Raw genomic sequence first — 18900 nt, 5'->3', positions numbered from 1 at the left:
CAGGCGCATGCGGTGCTTCCAAAATACACGGCCTCCTTATTACAACTAGTATGCACCTTCTAAAGCTGGTTCAGGATTCAAAACAAAGACAAGCCCATCTGGATACAAGACAGACCACAAGTACTGTGCCCTATCCACGCCTCATCTCATACCATGACTTACCACGAGGCCTGAGCAAGAGGATGGGTTTAAGGTGGTTGCTGTTCAGATAGGCAAATTTCACGCTACCAAAAAGTTCATTTCCGGCAAGGTGACCGGCAATGTGCGCCAAGTACAGGGCTCGCTTTCTCAAATAGCGCTGATTCAAGTTATCTTTTTCTTGAAGAATTTCCTGTAGAGAAGAGCAAAAAATAAAAAAGGCATTAATGTCAATGACAATTATGTGCACTTTTTGTTTTATTAAATCAGTGCACAACATGGTCTTTGAATGTTTGGGGGAGGGGGAAAAATGATTTATGCTTTTGTAGATAGGTTTTACTTACTTTTCTTTTAATTGATGGAGAAGCTGGTACAGAGCAGACTATTCACACATCAGATATTGAGTGTTCACAGCTACATCACTAGAAACATTGTGTCTAGGTTTTTCAAATGTATTACACTCCGAAAAAATCTTAAAGCACTTTGTAATAAAAGAATAACCACTGCTAAGGCGCAATATTCCTACTTTGCACTAAAACACTGGGTGGTATCGTAGAAGCTAGGAAAGTCGAGATTTCAAGCATTAAAGAAACACTTTATAGTGTTAGAAATACAAACATCCATTCCTAAGCTGGACTACCTATTTAGATCGCCCACCCCTCTCATATTGGAGATAAAAGGTAGCTTTTACTTACCTTTCTCCCCCGCCACGCTGGTCTCACCGCAGCTGGCCCCCCTCCATGGTTGAGATCATCAATATTGATGATTTCAGCCAATCCAGGGCTTTCCCATAGTAAAGCATTGGGAGGCTATTGTGCATGCGCACAGCAGCAGTTTTATTTATCAGATCTGATCTTTATAGATCTTTTATATCTTTTATTTATCAGACTGGAACTGCTTAGCAAGTAGATATTAACCCAAATTGGCGGATATTGTTTTATTCACAATTTATGAACACTGTTTTTTTTTTAACTCTTGTTTTTTGATACCAATACAAAAACACAATTACCACCACTTTAACTCTTCATCTCTTTTTAAACAGAGGCGCACCCCACAGAAAATATAGTACATTCTGGATAATTTATTTTAAGGGACACTGTAGGCACCCAGACCATTTCAGCTAATTGAAGTGGTCTGGGTGCAGTGTCCCTTTTGCACCTAGTGCAAGTCTGCCCACAGTGGCTGTCTACTAGAAAGCCACTAGAGGGCTTCCGGAATTGAAACGGACCTTTGGTACGTTATCTGATGCTGGTCATTCTCACGCTCTGCATGAGGACCTCCAGTGTCAGATATTCCCCATAGGAAAGCATTGAATACTGCTTTCCTATAGGGAAATCCTAAAGCGAGCGCAGCAACGCATGCTCATTAGGTCTCTCCTACCGACAGCAGCCGGAACGTGGGCGGAAGCTGACCCAGTGCCGAGGGACATCGGCGCTGGATTCAGGTAAGTGACTGACGGGGTTTTAACCCCTTCAGTCCCGTGGGAGGGAGGGGGGCTCCTTAGAAACCTATAGTGTCAGGAAAACGGCTTTGTTTTTCTGGCACTATAGGATCCCTTTAAGAAAGAATTGTCAAGAATTCAAAGAGAGTTTCAAATTTAAGACCAAAAAGCTATTTAGGCCTTAGATTAGAAATTATAATTTTTTTTTTTTTTATTCTTTATTTTGTTTGTGCATGTGATTAACAAATGGGTTTGCGCTTTGCCACAACAACAGAAGCAAACTAAACGATGTACACACGATATTAACAGTATGGCATTGAAGACATTGCACAGTTTTTATGTTAAGTTTTCAGGATGAGCATGCATGTCATGGCATAGTGCGGTACAAGGTGAGCAAGAAAATTAGGTTATAACTAGTCATGCGAGGTAAAACTCTTAACAATGCGTTCTGGCTATTAACATCATTTTCGAACTTGACTCGAGTTAAAGATAATCTTGTATAGCTCGGTGCATGAGAAAAAGCATACAGTAAAAACAAGGAAGCCACACAGGTAGCCAGCATCCCTGCCCATACTAAGCTGCTTAGCACTATCCCCCGGCTTGGCCCCCGCCCTTCATGGTTTGTGGAGTGATAGAGTGTGCATAAAATACATTAGTCCTATACACTGTCTATGGTATAGCTTGCTGATCATGAGAGTAGTGAATGGAAGCATTGTTCCAGTGAGTGACATATAACATAACTATTATCAAATACCATGCATGATTTGTAAGTAGTTGTTTAAACCCCTGAAAACAGGCCTAACATTTCACTGCTTATTGGGTCTGGATAGGGGAGAGACATGAGTCCCTGCATAGAAGATAAAGCATTGGAGCATATTGGAGCTGGTGTGTGAGTTAACCAGTCCCCTCCAGCGTCCAGTACGGCATGGAATCTGGGGAGACCAGATGAACATAACTCCAAAAGAAAGTAAATGAAAATATAAATTTGCTAGCTTGACTATTTGATTTTAGATGGTGTCTCTGAGTGTGGACCATATGAGTAGAAAAAACAGTTATGTTAGCTGATAGTGAGCCTTAAGGATATAGGGGCCATCCCCTGGAGTGAGTGGCCTGGCTTCATCCAATGCCGCTCCTGCATCTCAGGTGCCTTGTGTACATGTCCATCAGGATCTGGATCAGGCTGAGGTCCAGGGTGTTGCGTGTTGGGTACCCCCAGGGGGCAGTAGTCTCCCTTCACCATGTGGGAAAGATAGGGAGAGATTGCGGCAGTGGTGTGTTCCGTTGCCCGGCTTCCACTTGCCGTTCCCGGCCGGGAGGCCGGAGTGTTCGCTTGTACTCGGACGGTGGGTGTTCGACTTTTTGGTGAGCTGTTACGGGGTGGGGCTCGCCTGAGATTGCGGGGCCTTCTGGCCGGGCGCTGCTTCCCAGCTGAGACTGTATGCCTTAGAGAGGAGCGGCGAAGGCGTTGCCATGTCTTTGTGGAGGCTTTAGGTGACTCACCAGTGGGCGAGGATTTGGGTGCTGGAGCTTGCCTCTGGTTTCCCGACTCTCTCTCTCCCCGCCGTCCAGGTCACTCTCCGGGCCCGTGCTGGTGGCTTCCTTGAGACTGATGTCGGTAGTAGGTGTCCCTGCGTTGAAAGATCTTGGCCCAGAAGTCCGCGAATATGCGGTCTAGCCGCTCAGACAATGGGGGCAGACAGGGCTTAGGTGCTGGTGTCCACGTGGCTCCCGCCATGTTATGTGCCAGCGGTCCTGCTGATCTGAGGTTGGTGCCCCCGTTCTGGACTGTATGCTTTAATTGCCGGGATATCCCTCACCGGCAGGGGGGGGGGAGGGGGAGAGAGGGTGATCCGAGGAGACCTATAGTAGAATAGGCTGCAGTCGGCTGAGGGATCGTCCGCCTCCCACATGCCTCCCGGTAGGCCTCAGGTCTGTCCCCTGGATGCGGTCGCCTGTGTTGGTTGTGGACCCTGTTTTGACTCTTCTCCATATTGAGCCTCTGTCTCTGGGGCTGAAACGCAGGTAATATGTGTCTTGTTGCCATAAATTTGGCTGATTTGGGGCTGTTTTGCCCGGAGCTCATCTGCAGTGCGACCGCTCAGCTTGGCTGTCAAGCTCCGCCCCCCTAGAAATTCTTTTTTAAATCCCTCTGAATTCAAAACAATAATTCCCAAGTAAATAACCCTGATGTAATCAATAGGTAAAAAGCTTGCAAATACCTGACACATGCTGGAGATGTGGGGATGAGCGGGGAACGCCGCTACACATCTGGTGGGACTGCACACTCGTCAAGCCATACTGGGACGAAGTTCTACAGAAAATAGTGGAAATCTCGGGGACAGAAGGAACCCTCAATGCAGAGGTGGTCCTTCTACACTCCACGCCTGAACCCATAGGAATATATAGGAAAAACATTCGTAGACACCTAATTAACGCGGCTAAGTCATTGATTCCGCTATATTGGAAACAATCAAATATCCCGACGATAAGGCAATGGATGGAACGTGTGGAGGATATATATAGAGCGGAATCGCTGCAGGCCACACTTATGGGCCTCGAGGACAAACACGTGGAGAGGTGGAGCCCATGGCTACTCTACATGGCGGACCGAAGCACTGCTGGGAACGGTTGCCTGCAGCCCCAGGGAACCTCGCACCCCCACACGAATGGGGACTAACATCAGACACGATACGTGCGATACCATGGGCACGGGCGATGGGGACCCTCGCCCCATTACACCACCTTGCCCATCCTTCCTTCAATCCGCTTTCCCCTTCCCCTCCCCTCTCTCCTCTCTCTCTTTCTCTCGCTCTTTACTCATTTCTCACTCATCTTCTCTCTAAATTCTTCCAACAATTATTTCTGTACAAATTGAATAATAGCCGCAGCCCCTCTTAACCCGAGATTACTAACGGCTGTGTCACTTACTCACAATCACACATCTAAATAGGAGCAAACATCCTGTGATCCTTCACCCTGCGATCACAAAACGCAAATAAGACACACTTACGACCAGAAACTGACTAATACCACAGGACCGATACCCTTCATCACCCCGAAGAGTAAGAGGCCTAGAGGTGATAAGGTACCGTTAATGGAACCCAATAGGCAGACACAAAGTCCACACTTACGAGTATACCTCTCCTCGAGCAGCAAACCGGTCACTCATATGACTACCCTAACGTGCTAAAAGTAACCAAATACCATATCTGTATAGTACATACAATTTCTCGAGTGATGTTCACGCATTCTACGATGGGACCTGCGCGTCCACTATGTTCTGTTTGCTTGTTCAATCTATAGATTCATGCTGTTATACATTGCTCAGGGCACGCCCTGAATTGTTTATGTCTGAATAAAGCCATTTTGAACAAAAAAAAACAAAAAAAAAAAAGCTTGCAAATAATGCATTCAATAAATGGATAAATTGCTTCCATCCAACACAGAAAAAATATATCTCTAGGGAAATAACATTCCAGCTTGGTACCGTGTTACAAAAATCAACATGAAGAGACAGAATTACCCGTGGCATTGTGAGAGCTACATCCACATTGATCTCTGGTTTGATGCACGTCCCCAGGAGGTAGCTTCCAACAACCTTGATGGAGGTAGGAGGAAGAAAATGAAACTTGCCCTTTACTTTGAATGGAACTTGCAGAAACGGAACTTTCACTGATTTGCGGAGCCATGACTGGTCTACAAGCTGTAAAGACAAAAGTATAAAACAACATTTTACCTGTGACACATAATAGCAAATCAAAGTAAAAAGAAGAAAATCTGTGTTCCAGCTTTAAAATGGATCATAGATGATAAAAAGTGAAAGGCTGTCAAGAAAACCTCCCCTATATAATGTGAGGTTTATCCACTATATCAGTGGTGTCCAACCCGCGGCCCAGGACCGCTAGCAGTGCAGCCTGGTTGCAGTCCACACTGCCAGGAGGTGATGGAGGCAAGGAGCAGTTTACAGACTGTGCTTCTCCTGGACAGCTCCCTCCTGCGCCCTGCAGTGAGCCGGGCGCCGGGATAAGACATCATCCCAGCATCAGCATCACTGCTGGGTGCGCAAAGGATCTATGCAGGAAGAGCACAGAGAAGATTCCATCCCAGCAGCAACCACTAGCCACCAGGGACCGTAGATCCATCCAGCCCTCCCAGAGCAAGGAAGGGAGGCTGGGTGGACGTCTTAGGTGCGAAATGTGTATGCATGTAGTTTTTTGTGTATGTTTTGGCAGTAAGTGTGTGTGTGTGTGTAGGGGTGGGAGGAAAGGGTCTGTGTGTATGTCTGTGATTGTGAGTGTGTAAGTCAGTGATTATGTATAGGTGTGTGTGTGTGTACACAGGTCAGTGATTGTGTGTATAGATCAGTGACTGTATGGGCGTGTAGTCTGTAAATATATATATATATATATACTGTATGTGTCTGTGTGTATAGGTCTGTGATTATATATGTGTGTGTTTGTGTGTGTCTCCGATCATGTGTGTATAGGCCTTTGACTGTATGTGGTTATGTGTGCATATGTATAGACATATGCATGTGTTTAGTAGATAGCTCCCTAAGTTGGTCTCCTTAAATATGGTATCCCACTTAAGCATAACAAATAAGGGAGTTATCTACTAAACAAATTTTAGAAAGGGGCTTGTAAAGTTTTATTAAATAAATTATTTACGTTATAGATTTTATGTGCGGCCCAAGGTAATTCCTCTACGCTCAATGCGGCCCAGGAAAGCCAAACGGTTGAGCGCCCATTATCTATATAATGTGAAGCTTTATGGGTTTTGTTTCTCTTTTAGAAAAACTAATTGGCAAGAATCCTCAATGGTTTTCTGTTTTATAACACAGAATGAAAACTGAGAATTCAGAATAGAAAACCAATGAAAATAAAATTCTATTTTTTATTTTTTTAAATACACCCAACATTATACAACAATATACAGCCAGTAAATTCCTGAGAGATTTTTTAATGCTTTGGGTGAGGAAGTGAAAACTTGAATTACTGTCAATTTTAGGTAAACAGAACTATCTAACTTATAAATTGTGAGAAAGAAAATCAGAGGTCCAGGCATTCAATCACTGGTATAAAGCAGCTTTATTCCGACCAGTAATTACACAAATAATGTGTGGCATCCCAAATGCATGGATTTTTTTTGCAAACAGAATACAACATCAGTTCTAACTCGTTTGAATTGTAAATATGTAGGGTCATATATTTTCAAGCATATCATTTCTTTAGCAAAGGTTTAACCCAACTCTATAGCACATACTTACATCTCTCTCCTTTGTTTCTGGGATTTCACCAAGAAGGGAGTTAATCTCATGTAAAAATGTATCAATTTTTTTGCGTCTCTTCTCCTTTAGCTTAACTTCCTGCAACAATTCCTCAATCTGCAAACAGGGATCAAGAAGATTACATTTAACATAATTGCACGGGATATATTTTTATTATTTCTGAACTGGTCAAAGGATCCTGTGGTTTTTGTATAAATAAACCTGGCTCCCCATACCATCGATAGTGCAGTAGTTCTAGACTCCAGCTAAAAAGCTATCACAATATTTACATAGCTTTCACTGGCAAAGCAAACATAGATCTAGTAACCCAGATACTCTGGCCATCAGATGTGCTCAGTCGGTGATACCCGTGATATCTAGCTAGTAAATTCTCTCTTGGCTGGCAGTACCTGCATGCGAAGAAGGTTTGAATGGAAGAGGTATTCGGTCTCTTTCAGTCGATTAAGCTCCTCATTAGTTGGAGGTTTGTAGAGTTCAGATTTGCTTAGTTTCACAGGTCTTACGATATCCACATCCTCAGGTGCAGACTTTACAGCAGGCTTCCTTGTCTCTGTTAAGAATTCAAGGTCATCTTCATCGAAATCCTCTGCGCCAATATCATCCGCTTTCTTAATGTTGCTCTGTCAATAGTTATGATACACAGACTTAATTAATTAAACTGTGTACAAATATTGATCACACAACATTAGCAATTTACATAAAAAGCTCTGGAAATGTATAGCAGAAATATACCAGTAATGTGGAGCAGGATTTGGGTACAATATTTTCATTTTAAAAAAAAAAAGGCATTGAAAGGAATAGTGAAAAAAGGAAGTGATAAGAGCTCTCTGTCCAATCTAGGAGCAGCTATTCACCAACAAGGAGTTCCTTTAACCTTGTTGAAAGAAATAGGGCACATACATATAGAACAGATGCTACCAAGGAGCTTGTCCATGCTCTAGTAATTTCCCGCATGGATTACTGTAACCCTCTCCTGATTGGTCTCCCCAAAAGCCGTATTGCCCCGCTACAGTCTGTAAAGAATGCTGCAGCTAGACTGATTTTCCTCTCTAGTGGGTCCTCTCACACCTCGCGCCTCTGCCAGTCCTTACATTGGCTCCCTGTATCCTATAGAAGTCAATTCAAAGTGCTAACCCATACATTTAAAGCACTGAACAATTCCAGCCCCTCATATCTCTTCACTGATCCATAGGTATGCCCCTCCTCGTACCCTCCGCTCTGCCCGTGACCACCTCCTGACCGCTGCTCGCACCCGTACAGCCAACTCGCGCTTGCAGGACCTCTCGCGGGCGGCTCCTCTCCTATGGAATAGCTTGCCTACTGCCATCAGACTCTCCCCTAGTCTTCAATCATTTAAGAAGGGCCTTAAAACCCATCTCTTCAGGAAAGCGTATGGCCTCCCAGAGTAATCTCTACCTTACATACCTGTCTCTTGCTCTCTTCTATGGGACAGTGCTTTGCTCTCTCCTCCAGCTCTGCTTCACTCCTACTTGATATTTCCTGTCCTAATGTTTCTAATACCCCACCTCCTATAGTCTGTAAGCTCGTTTGAGCAGGGTCCTCTTCAACCTATCGTTCCTGTAAGTTTTCTTGTAATTGTCCTATTTATTGTTACATCCCCCCCCTCAAAATATTGTAAAGCGCTACGAAATCTGTTGGCGCTATATAAATGGCAATAATAATAATAACAGTCGATAAACCCCATAATACCTAAATATTAAAGAGAAACTCTCAGGTTAAAAAAAAAAAAAAAAAAGTATTTTTGATCCAGCCATGGTTTACTTTTATTTATTTTTTCATTTCTTAGACATTCTTTAACTACAGCATTTATTTTTCTAAAATCATGAACACGGAAATGGGTAAGGAAGGGGAAAAATTAGGCAGACTGTTGAGGATGAGATATGAGAAAGCCCAGACAAATGACTTATCCTATCCCATGAAAGTCTGGTACAATGAGAATGTCAATAAATATGCATTTCTTGTTCCAAACCAATATGCCAGCGTTGGTTCCCCCTAATTTCAACACGGGCATAGAACATGAATCCAACTTGCTGACATGTTGGAAAATGAAGGACTAAATGCTAGGTACTTAATTTCCAAAAAGGAGCAAAACACATACACAATTTAATGGAACCAGACAATCATGGGTTAAAGAAGCCAATATCCATTAGATGCAATAGGAAAATGGGTATTTCATATTTTTTTATAATTTGTGCTGATTATTTTTAAGGAAATGTTACAGATAATTACATGCTAAATCTTTTGACTGTAGACTTGATAGGACAAACATAGTTACCAAGATGAATGTCAAATAAGATTAGATTTATAAAGCCTAAGAATTAATGCAACACTCAAAAAAGCTACAGCACTTTAGTTTGCTGAAGGTCTTTAAAGGGACATTATAGGCATGCAGACCACTTCATCCCATTGAATTGGTCATGGTTCACTGTCCCTGTCCCCCAAAGTCTTGCAATGTAAAACACTGCAGTTGTAGAGAAACCAGACAGCCACTAGGAGTGCTTCCTGGAGTTTCTCGGAATCTCAGTGAAATGATGCTGGATGTCTTTGGGCTCTGCATGAGGAGACCAGCATCAGAGAAAACCTCATAGGAAAACATTGGGGGAATTCTTTCCTATGGGGAAGGCAAAATGTGCATGGCACTGGCCACACATGCCCATTAGACGCCCCCCCCCCCCCTCTCCGGCCCACCCATATCAGATGACATCAAAAGAGACGGACCTTGGCTCTAGAATTGGGTAGCATGGGGGAAGAGTAACAAGTTCCTGTTAGAAATACATCTTTGTATTCCAAACACTAAAGTGTTTAAGTGTGAAGTGTTAACTCTTTTTTTTAATTATTATTTTAATATACGCAAAGTATCATTCCTGGTAAAATATTTTATGAATAAATAATAGAAATTGGCACTTTTATAAATGAATCTTGTTACAACCCCCTGGTTGTCAGACATCCAGTCCATTTATTTCCTGGTTGTTTAGCAACAACTGCCCCAAGTACCTGTCTTGCACAGACTTCTCACTTCTCTGAGCTGCATTGGGAAGTCTGTGATTGGACAGCCACAGAAAGTCTGGGCGGGGTTAGAAGGGGAGGGCTTGCAAAGGCTGCAGACGAGAGATCTGCAGCCCGTTTCAAGATACACCGCCAATGAAAAATGCGTAACTAAAGACATGCATGTTTTCATTGGGGGTATATCTACTAAACAGTAATAGCGTAATATAAACTGGCAACACAGTCTAGATACTAACCAATAACTAGCTAGAGCATGTCACTATCAAACTATAAACAACATTCTTCAGGATTCTGGTGGGAACCCTGTCACTCTGCCTACATTCCATTAGAATTTCAGAGCAGAATGCTGGAATACATGCAACAAATGTTTGAGTGATTAGTGGGCTTTTACTCTGTATTGCCATATCCCAGTATTATACTGCTCTGACAGATCTGTCTCACCCCCGGTAGCCCGGATTCCTGTACCCGGGGCTGGCTCCGTTTCCTCTTCATGTCTGCCGCTCACTGTCTTTTTACACACACGTGGGTCTCCGAGCAGCCAGGAAGGGATAAGCTGACGTCATGAAATCGGCGCTCAGGAAGTGATGCCTTACCCTCTGGCCACCGTCTTTTGGAAGTTGCCATAGCAACGACGCTCAGAGGGGGCTGGCGGCCATGATTACTACTGGAAGTTTTGCCCACACATCCTAAATGCTGGTTCACATGATCTTCTGATCTATAATGATTTATTGTCAGTTTTATAGAATTAATCACAAATCAGTGAGCTCTGTGTCAGGCTGCTACAAACCATGGTTACTTGGGCACGTGGCATGATTGAGATGCTGCAAGAGGATAATCTGTTATTTCAGGAGGATTTCTAAGGCAACTGCAATGTTTGAATGACCTCTCCTGCAGAACATGAATGATATGTACTATGGGGCAACTATTGGGACAAACAAGGGGGAAAACGCGTGCAATATAGAGATACAAATTGACAATCACAATCCTATTAGAAATGTGCAGAAGATTAGGAAAATATGTATAAAGATTTATTTTCATAAATAAGACTTCCCTTCTGAAGTAATAACAGCCCCGAAGACTTCTTCAATCTTCAAGCACAAGTATATACAGACAATAGGGGTAGGTCTTATAGGGAAAATAATAAGAAAGGCACAACTTAGCGCATACTCGTTTTCCTGGCACTAGAGTGCCCTGAGGGTGCCCCCACCCTCACGGACCCCCTCCCGCCCGGCTCTCGAAAGGGGAAAAGGGTTAAAACTTACCTTTTTCCAGCGCTGGGCGGGGAGCTCTCCTCTCCGCCTCCGTTCCGCCCCGTCGGCTGAATGTGCACGCGCGGCAAGAGCTGCGCGCGCATTCAGCCGGTCGCATAGGAAAGCATTTACAATGCTTTCCTATGGACGCTTGCGTGCTCTCACTGTGATTTTCACAGTGAGAATCACGCAAGCGCCTCTAGCGGCTGTCAGTGAGACAGCCACTAGAGGATTAGGGGAAGGCTTAACCCATTAATAAACATAGCAGTTTCTCTGAAACTGATATGTTTATAAAAAAAAAAATGGGTTAACCCTAGCTGGACCTGGCACACAGACCACTTCATTAAGCTGAAGTGGTCTGGGTGCCTAGAGTGGTCCTTTAATAAAGAAAGTGGTGTTAGATACAATTGGCCACTCACACTTAGGATGTTAAATTCAAGCCTTCAGTATATGTTTAAAGATGTTATTGGGTTTTCCTGGCCCATAGATATTTGGAAAATGAAATTGTACAAATTGGATGCAAAATACCAGTAAAGTGCAAATATAATTTTAATCACTTACACAGTGGCGTACACACGATCCATGGGGCCCCGGCGCGAAAAATTGATCTGTGGGCCCCTCTCCCCCGGCGCTTACTCTGCGCAGGCCAGGGCCGCTACACATGGCGACGCTGTGCACTCCAGTGCATGATACACATTTCCCCTTAAAGGACCACTGTAGGCACTTAAATCACTTCAGCTCAATGAAGTGGTCTGGGTGCCAGGTCCCTCTAGTTTTAACCCTGCAGCTGAAAACATAGCAGTTTCAGAGAAACTGCTATGTTTCACTGAGGGTTAATCCAGCCTCTAGTAGCTGTTTTACTGACAGCCGCTAGAGGTGTGTCAGGGTTTCTTTGCTGTTTTAAACAGCAAAACCTTTCTGTTTCAGTGATTGAGTTTGCAGCTGCTATTACTTGAGCTGCTTCTGCTTGTTGCCACGGTTACTCACCTGTGAGTAGTAATCAACCCTGCTGCTAATCATTTCTGCCTATTTAAGCAGCTAAGCCCAGAACCTCCTTGCCCTTGCGTGGTTTCCTGTTTCCCAGAAGTCTCCTTGTGCCTGTGTGATGTAATTCCAGTAAAATACAAGTTTAGCAGGCTAAGATTGCCACAAGGCATATGTATGTATATGTGTTTGTAGTATCAGTTAGTTAATAACACGTAGCTAAGATACTGTCATCACTGTACTGACCAGGTGCAGGAATGTAAGAACTGGAATTACGCGTCCCTCTCCTTTGTATCAGATGAGCCACGTGGTTAGACCGGATGGATGAGTTTAGACTCTATTCATTAAATAGGTTAAGGGTATGTGTGGGTGTAGTTAATTGTGGGAGGAGCTACAGTGCTATATAAGGAATGTACTCTATGTATTCAGTACTCAGACTTTGCTGTATTTTGGTGACGCTAGTCCCTCTGAGTCCCGATCGGTGATCCAATAAAGAATCTCTTCCTTCCTGAAGAAACCTGTGTCCATCTCTCTGTGCTTGGCTTCCGTCAGTTTCTCCGGTATCATTTGGTGCATTGGCCGGGAAGCTCATCGTTCAACGGTAGCTGAGAGGCAGAGGCGTGAGACGGTCTATCTTTGCCCACGTTCTCTACGGCTGCACCCCTGAACTTCTGCGTGGACCTCCCTTCGTCTCGGCGCCACTGGTCTGTTGTCCAGGAGATCATCGGCCTCTACGTGAGAAGTGCTGGGGTGTCCCCGTCGATGAGTGTGAACTCAGGTTCAGGAACGAGGAGGTAAGATAACTGCTGTTTTAGACGGCAGGACCCGCTAGGGGTATACCGATTGTGCGGTAGGCCCAAAGGGGTTTTTGAATCTGTATCTGCCCCCTCTGTCGGAGGGAAGGAGCGAAGGCGCACCGCTCGATCGAACGCTCTTTAGTCAGACCGTTTGATTTGGTTAGTCAGGCGGGGTCCTGGTGTAAGATAGCCCTAGCCGGACACCGGTGTCTTGTCTAGACTAGCGTTCTAGGGTGTATATTACGTTCGCTAGGTCGGAGGGACCGGGAGACTAAGCGGCGCCTGTGTAAATTCGGTTCGCTAGTTCTCATCCTATCTGGGCTAAGTGGGAAGGCGTGTAAATTTGGAACCCACTAGACTTTTGATAGTACGACTAAGAGGCGCCTGTGTAAATTCGGATCTCTAGCTCGTTGTATAGTGCGACTAAGAGGCGCCTGTGTAAATTCGGTTCTCTAGCTCGCTATGTATATGTGGTGATTGGGCAGTGTGGCTAACCAAAACGGGTGTATATAGTTTTAGGTAGTCCATTCAAGGTACTGGCCAATAGTTTAGTTGGGAATTGTAAATGTGTTAACGATTGTTTTAGTAAAGTGTATATCTTGTTAGATAGCGCGAGCTCAGCCGTCTAGCGAGAGTGTTAATAGTGTGTTGCTGTATTATAGTGCACGGTACCATAACCCTGTATATTTACTGACATTATATAATAAGTACTAATCATTGTCGTCCATTGCATGTTTAACACCATAACCACTAATAATTGTATTGTGACCTTAACTTGTGCTTTGACCTATGCTAACCGTACTGTAACCGCTATTTGTAAAAGACGATGTTACTGGGGTGTGTTATAGACGGGTAATTCGTATATAGAGAATTATAGCGTGGGTGACTGTGTAGTTACGCCAAAGGGCATAATATTGATTATATAGTGACTGGTGTAGCAGCTGTGTGTGTACGGGAATTCCCTGAGTGTTTATTGTTATTGTGTACGTTTCACTTGGTAACCGTACCACGTGGTGCTGTTGCCAGAGGAAACGGGTGTGACTGTTGAATAGTACGCGTGTATAGTAATCGTTGTCGACGACGTTCCACTGTTAAATATGGGTGCGTCGCAGTCAACGATTCCGGATCCCTTAGGATGTATGGTTAAGAATTTTAAAAAGGGATTCAAAGTTTGTGATTTTGGGGTTAAGATGTCCCCTGTACGTTTGGTCACTTTGTGCACTAGGGAGTGGCCTACTTTGGTTGCGGCATGGCCGCCACGTGGCAGTTTGGATCCAACTCTGGTACAGCGCTTACACGTGGCTGTATCAGGTAGGCCTGAACTTTACGGCCAGTTTCCTTATATTGATTGTTGGAGACAGGCCGTAAATGACTCGCCAAAATGGCTCCGGACATGCCACGAGGAACAGTGTCGCCTCATGGTAGCTAGGACTTGTTCGTCCACTAGGGCTGGTGTTAGGCCCATTTTGGACACGCCCCCTGAGTCCGAGATCCCTTTGCCGCCCCCTTACTTTCCGGTAAGAGGAAGTGACGCAAATACAGGAAGTCCTGTAACCCTTCCCTCATTACCCTCATCCACTTCCGCTTCCTCCTCCAGTACAGGATCCACCCCCCCTCGTACTAAATCTCCCCTTCCGGAACCAGAATCCACCCCCATTAGAAACGAATATCCTGATTTGGCGCCACTTCAGACTTCCGGTCAAGCTTCATCTAGCTCGGCCCGAAGTGTTCTATTCACTACCTTTTCCCAAAACCAACCTCCCACATCCCCATACCCTATCTCTCCCCGACCGGAACCCATGACTGACGCCCCTCCACGTAGCCCCATACAGACCCGACAGTTGACTGGTGCCCAACAATTGAGACACTATCAGATGCCTCTTCGTCTGAATCCCGGGTCAGCCTATATTAATGCCGCAGGTCAAATGGCACAAGCTGACCCTGTCTTCGTATATGTTCCCTTCACTACAACCGATCTTTTAAACTGGAAGACCCACAATTCCTCGTATACTGAGAAACCACAAGCCATGACTGATCTGTTCACCTCAATAGTACAGACGCATAATCCGACATGGGCTGATTGCCAGCAGTTATTAATGACTTTATTTAACAATGAGGAAAGGACAAGAATAAATCAAGCAGCCATTAAAGCATTAGAGGATAGAGCCCGTGCTTTGAACCAAGCTAATCCAGCAGCATGGGCCGCAACACATTATCCCAACACTGATCCCGATTGGAACGTAAATGGTGCTGATATGGTTCAACTCAGAGCCTATAGAGACGCTATAATTGCTGGCATGAAAGCCGGAGGAAAGAAAGCCATTAACATGTCGAAGACAGTTGAGGTGATCCAGAAAAGCGATGAAGCGCCCAGTGTCTTTTATGACCGATTATTGGAGGCATACCGCTTGTATACCCCCTTTAATCCGGAAGACGCAGACAATTCCCGAATGGTTAACTCCGCCTTTGTCAGCCAAGCATACGGAGATATTAAGCGCAAGCTACAAAAGTTAGAAGGGTTTGCAGGTATGTCAATCTCCCAACTAATGGAGGTAGCTAATAAGGTCTATATGAATAGGGAAACAGAAAGCAAGAAAGAGGAGGAGCGCAAGATGCGTAAAAAGGCTGATATGCTAGCGGTAGCGATCGCAGGCGTAGATAAACGGGGCCCAGATAGAGGCAATAATAGATGGAGTAGGGAGCCTTTGAGTAGGGATCAGTGTGCGTATTGCAAGGAAGAAGGGCATTGGAGGAACGAATGTCCGCAAAGAGAGCAGTACGAGAGAGACCAACCCAGGGCAGGCTACGGAAACTTTAGAGGTAGAGCGAGAGGTAGAGGAGGCCCCGGAGGGAGTAATGGTTATAGAGGGAGTAATGGGAACAGAGGAAGTGTTAGGGAAGATAGGTATATTCCAGCAGCGCAAAGGTCCCGCGATAGAGAAGGTAGGGACTTCGTAGGATTGGCTGACACGGTCATGGAGGACTATTGATACCGACCGGGCTCCATCCCCCTTGGTCGAGCGGAGCCTATGGTCGATGTATCAATAGGGGGGAAAAGGAGTGCGTTCATGATCGACACTGGTGCTGAACATTCAGTGGTGACTAATCTAGTTGCTCCTCCATCTGGAAGGACTATTACTGTGATAGGAGCAACTGGAAGAAGTGCTGAAAGACCGGTTCTTAAAAGTCGACTCTGTACATTGGGAGGCCACGTAGTAAAACACCAATTCCTTTATATGCCTGAATGTCCAGTCCAATTGCTGGGACGTGATATGCTATCCAAATTACAAGCGCAGATTACGTTCCTACCAGATGGAACAACATCCTTAAAGTTTAATGGACCTTCAGGTATTATGACTTTATCCGTACCAAAGGAAGAAGAGTGGCGACTTTATACAGTGTTGACTAGCCAAAACCCTAGGAGTGATGAGACATTGTTTAACATACCAGGAGTTTGGGCAGAGAACAACCCACCAGGACTGGCCCGCAATATTCCACCAATAAAAATTGAACTGAAACATGGGGTTTATCCAGTGAGCCTAAGACAATATCACATTCCGCAGAAGGCTAAGAAGAACATCCAATCCTATCTGGATAAGTTCATACGGTATGGTATCCTAAAATTCTGTACTTCCCCCTGGAACACCCCATTGCTGCCTGTTCAAAAGCCCGGCACAGATGAGTATCGACCTGTGCAGGACTTAAGAGCAGTCAATGATGCGGTTGTTAGTATACATCCAGTTGTACCCAATCCATATAACCTGCTTGCTTTAATTCCGGGCGGGGCTACTTACTTCACAGTCTTAGATCTCAAAGATGCCTTCTTTTGCCTCCGAATTGCCGCAGAAAGTCAATGTATTTTCGCTTTCCAGTGGGAGAACGCTGTAACGGGCTCAAAACGCCAAATGACTTGGACAAGACTGCCCCAAGGGTTTAAAAATTCACCTACCCTATTTGGTTCAGCCCTAAGTCAAGATCTATTGGATTTCGAGTCCATCCCAGGAGAGTGTGTATTGTTACAATATGTAGATGACTTGTTGATAGCAGCAGTTACAAAAGAAATCTGTCAGCAAGCAACGCACGATCTACTACATATTCTCTGGAAGGCAGGATACAAGGTGTCTAGAAAGAAGGCTCAGTTGTGTTTGCCAACTGTCAAGTATCTAGGATTCCATATCTCTGAAGGTCAAAGAATTATGGGGCCAGAGAGAAAAGAAGCTGTCTGCCAAATACCAATACCCAAGAATAGAAGACAAGTGCGAGAATTCTTGGGGGCAGCAGGCTTCTGTAGGATATGGATTCCCAGTTATGCGATACTAGCAAAACCTCTGTACGCAGCTATCAAAGGTACAGAGCACGACCCCTTCTTATGGACCCAAGAACAGCAAACGGCATTTGAAGATGTGAAGAAGGCTTTGATGAGTGCCCCAGCATTAGGTCTACCTGATCACACACGACCATTCTACTTATATGTACACGAGCAAAGAAGAATGGCTGTGGGAGTATTGACACAGTACTTGGGATCATGGCAAAGACCTGTTGCCTACATGTCTAAGCAACTGGATGCAGTGGCCAGCGGACTTCCACCTTGTCTAAGAGCCGTAGCTGCAGCCGCCCTGCTAGTAGCTGAAGCCGATAAACTCACTCTGGGTCAAGAACTTTATGTACGAGTCCCACATGCAGTACAGACGTTGTTGGATTACAAAGGAAATCATTGGTTTAGTAACAGCCGTATGACCAAGTATCAAGCAATGTTGTGTGAAAACCCAAGAGTGCATTTAGAGACTGTAAACACCTTAAATCCAGCTACCCTTTTGCCACAACCTACTGAAAGTCAACATGATTGTTTGGAAGTAATGGATGAAGTATTCTCAAGTAGACCAGATCTTCGTGATTTTCCCATCCAGAACCCCGATGTTCAATATTACACCGACGGCAGTAGTTATGTGAAAGAAGGGATCCGCTATGCAGGATATGCAGTGACAACAATAGACAAGGTGATAGAAGCTCGGCCACTGGCGAAAGGAACATCAGCACAAAAGGCAGAATTAATAGCACTAACACGAGCGTTACAATTGGCTGAAGGTTTAAGAGTAAATATCTATACGGACTCTAAGTATGCGTTTTTAACCACTCATGCCCACGGAGCTTTGTATAAAGAAAGAGGACTACTGAATTCAGAAGGCAAAGAAATCAAGTACGCAGCCGAAATCCTACAACTATTGGAAGCAGTGTGGGAGCCGAAAGAAGTCGGTATCATACATTGTCGAGCGCATCTGAGAGGAGATGGTGATGTAACCAAGGGAAATCGGATGGCAGATAGTGCAGCTAAGCGTGCTGCTGAATCAGGAAGACAGGAGTATGTAGGGCATATAGCTGCTCTTATACCAACTCCACTGTCCCAATGGACTCCAGTTTATACAGCTCAAGAAGAGGAGTGGTTAAAGACTGAACCGGGAAAGTATCTGGAGAACAAGTGGTATCAGCTAGAAGATGGAAGAATAGTTATACCAGCATCGCTAGCGGTAGAAATTGTCCAAAATTATCACAACGGGACACATTCTGGGAGAGACAGTACTGAAGAATCTCTTAGAAAACATTTCTACATACCAAGATTGTCCAACTTGACTCAGGCCATTGTACGCAGATGTGTAACGTGTGCTAAGAATAATGCAAGACAAGGACCAGTAAAGCCACCAGGAGTTCAGTTTATGGGGGGACTCCCCATGTCCGATCTACAAATAGACTTTACAGTGATGCCTAAGTCGGGTGGACATCGTTACCTGCTGGTAATTGTGTGCACCTATTCAGGCTGGGTAGAAGCATGTCCTACTCGTACAGAGAAAGCAGGAGAAGTTGTGAGATTCCTGCTACGAGAAATAATACCCCGATATGGACTACCCTGTTCTATAGGATCGGACAATGGTCCAGCTTTTGTTCACCAGTGCCTACAACAACTGACTCATATGCTTGGTA

The 18900-nt window shown here is 44.7% G+C and overlaps 1 protein-coding gene across 1 annotated transcript in view; it reads right to left on the bottom strand.

The window, feature by feature from the left end:
* NOL6 (nucleolar protein 6) overlaps window positions 1-10458 on the bottom strand; it is a 48316-nt gene extending 37858 nt beyond the window's left edge. Inside the window, exons 1-5 of the mRNA XM_063453824.1 lie at window positions 10335-10458; window positions 7256-7486; window positions 6846-6962; window positions 5103-5282; window positions 163-331 (exon numbers count right to left, since the gene is read on the bottom strand). Coding sequence (XP_063309894.1) covers window positions 163-331; window positions 5103-5282; window positions 6846-6962; window positions 7256-7486; window positions 10335-10385 — 748 coding nt within the window. The 5' untranslated portion in view covers window positions 10386-10458. The remainder of the gene's footprint in view (window positions 1-162; window positions 332-5102; window positions 5283-6845; window positions 6963-7255; window positions 7487-10334) is intronic.
* Between the last annotated feature and the right edge of the window lie 8442 nt (window positions 10459-18900).

The sequence above is a fragment of the Pelobates fuscus genome, chromosome 5, assembly GCF_036172605.1.
Source record: "Pelobates fuscus isolate aPelFus1 chromosome 5, aPelFus1.pri, whole genome shotgun sequence".
NCBI classification, from domain to species: domain Eukaryota; kingdom Metazoa; phylum Chordata; class Amphibia; order Anura; family Pelobatidae; genus Pelobates; species Pelobates fuscus.
This window is presented reverse-complemented; position numbering and strand designations above follow the sequence as displayed.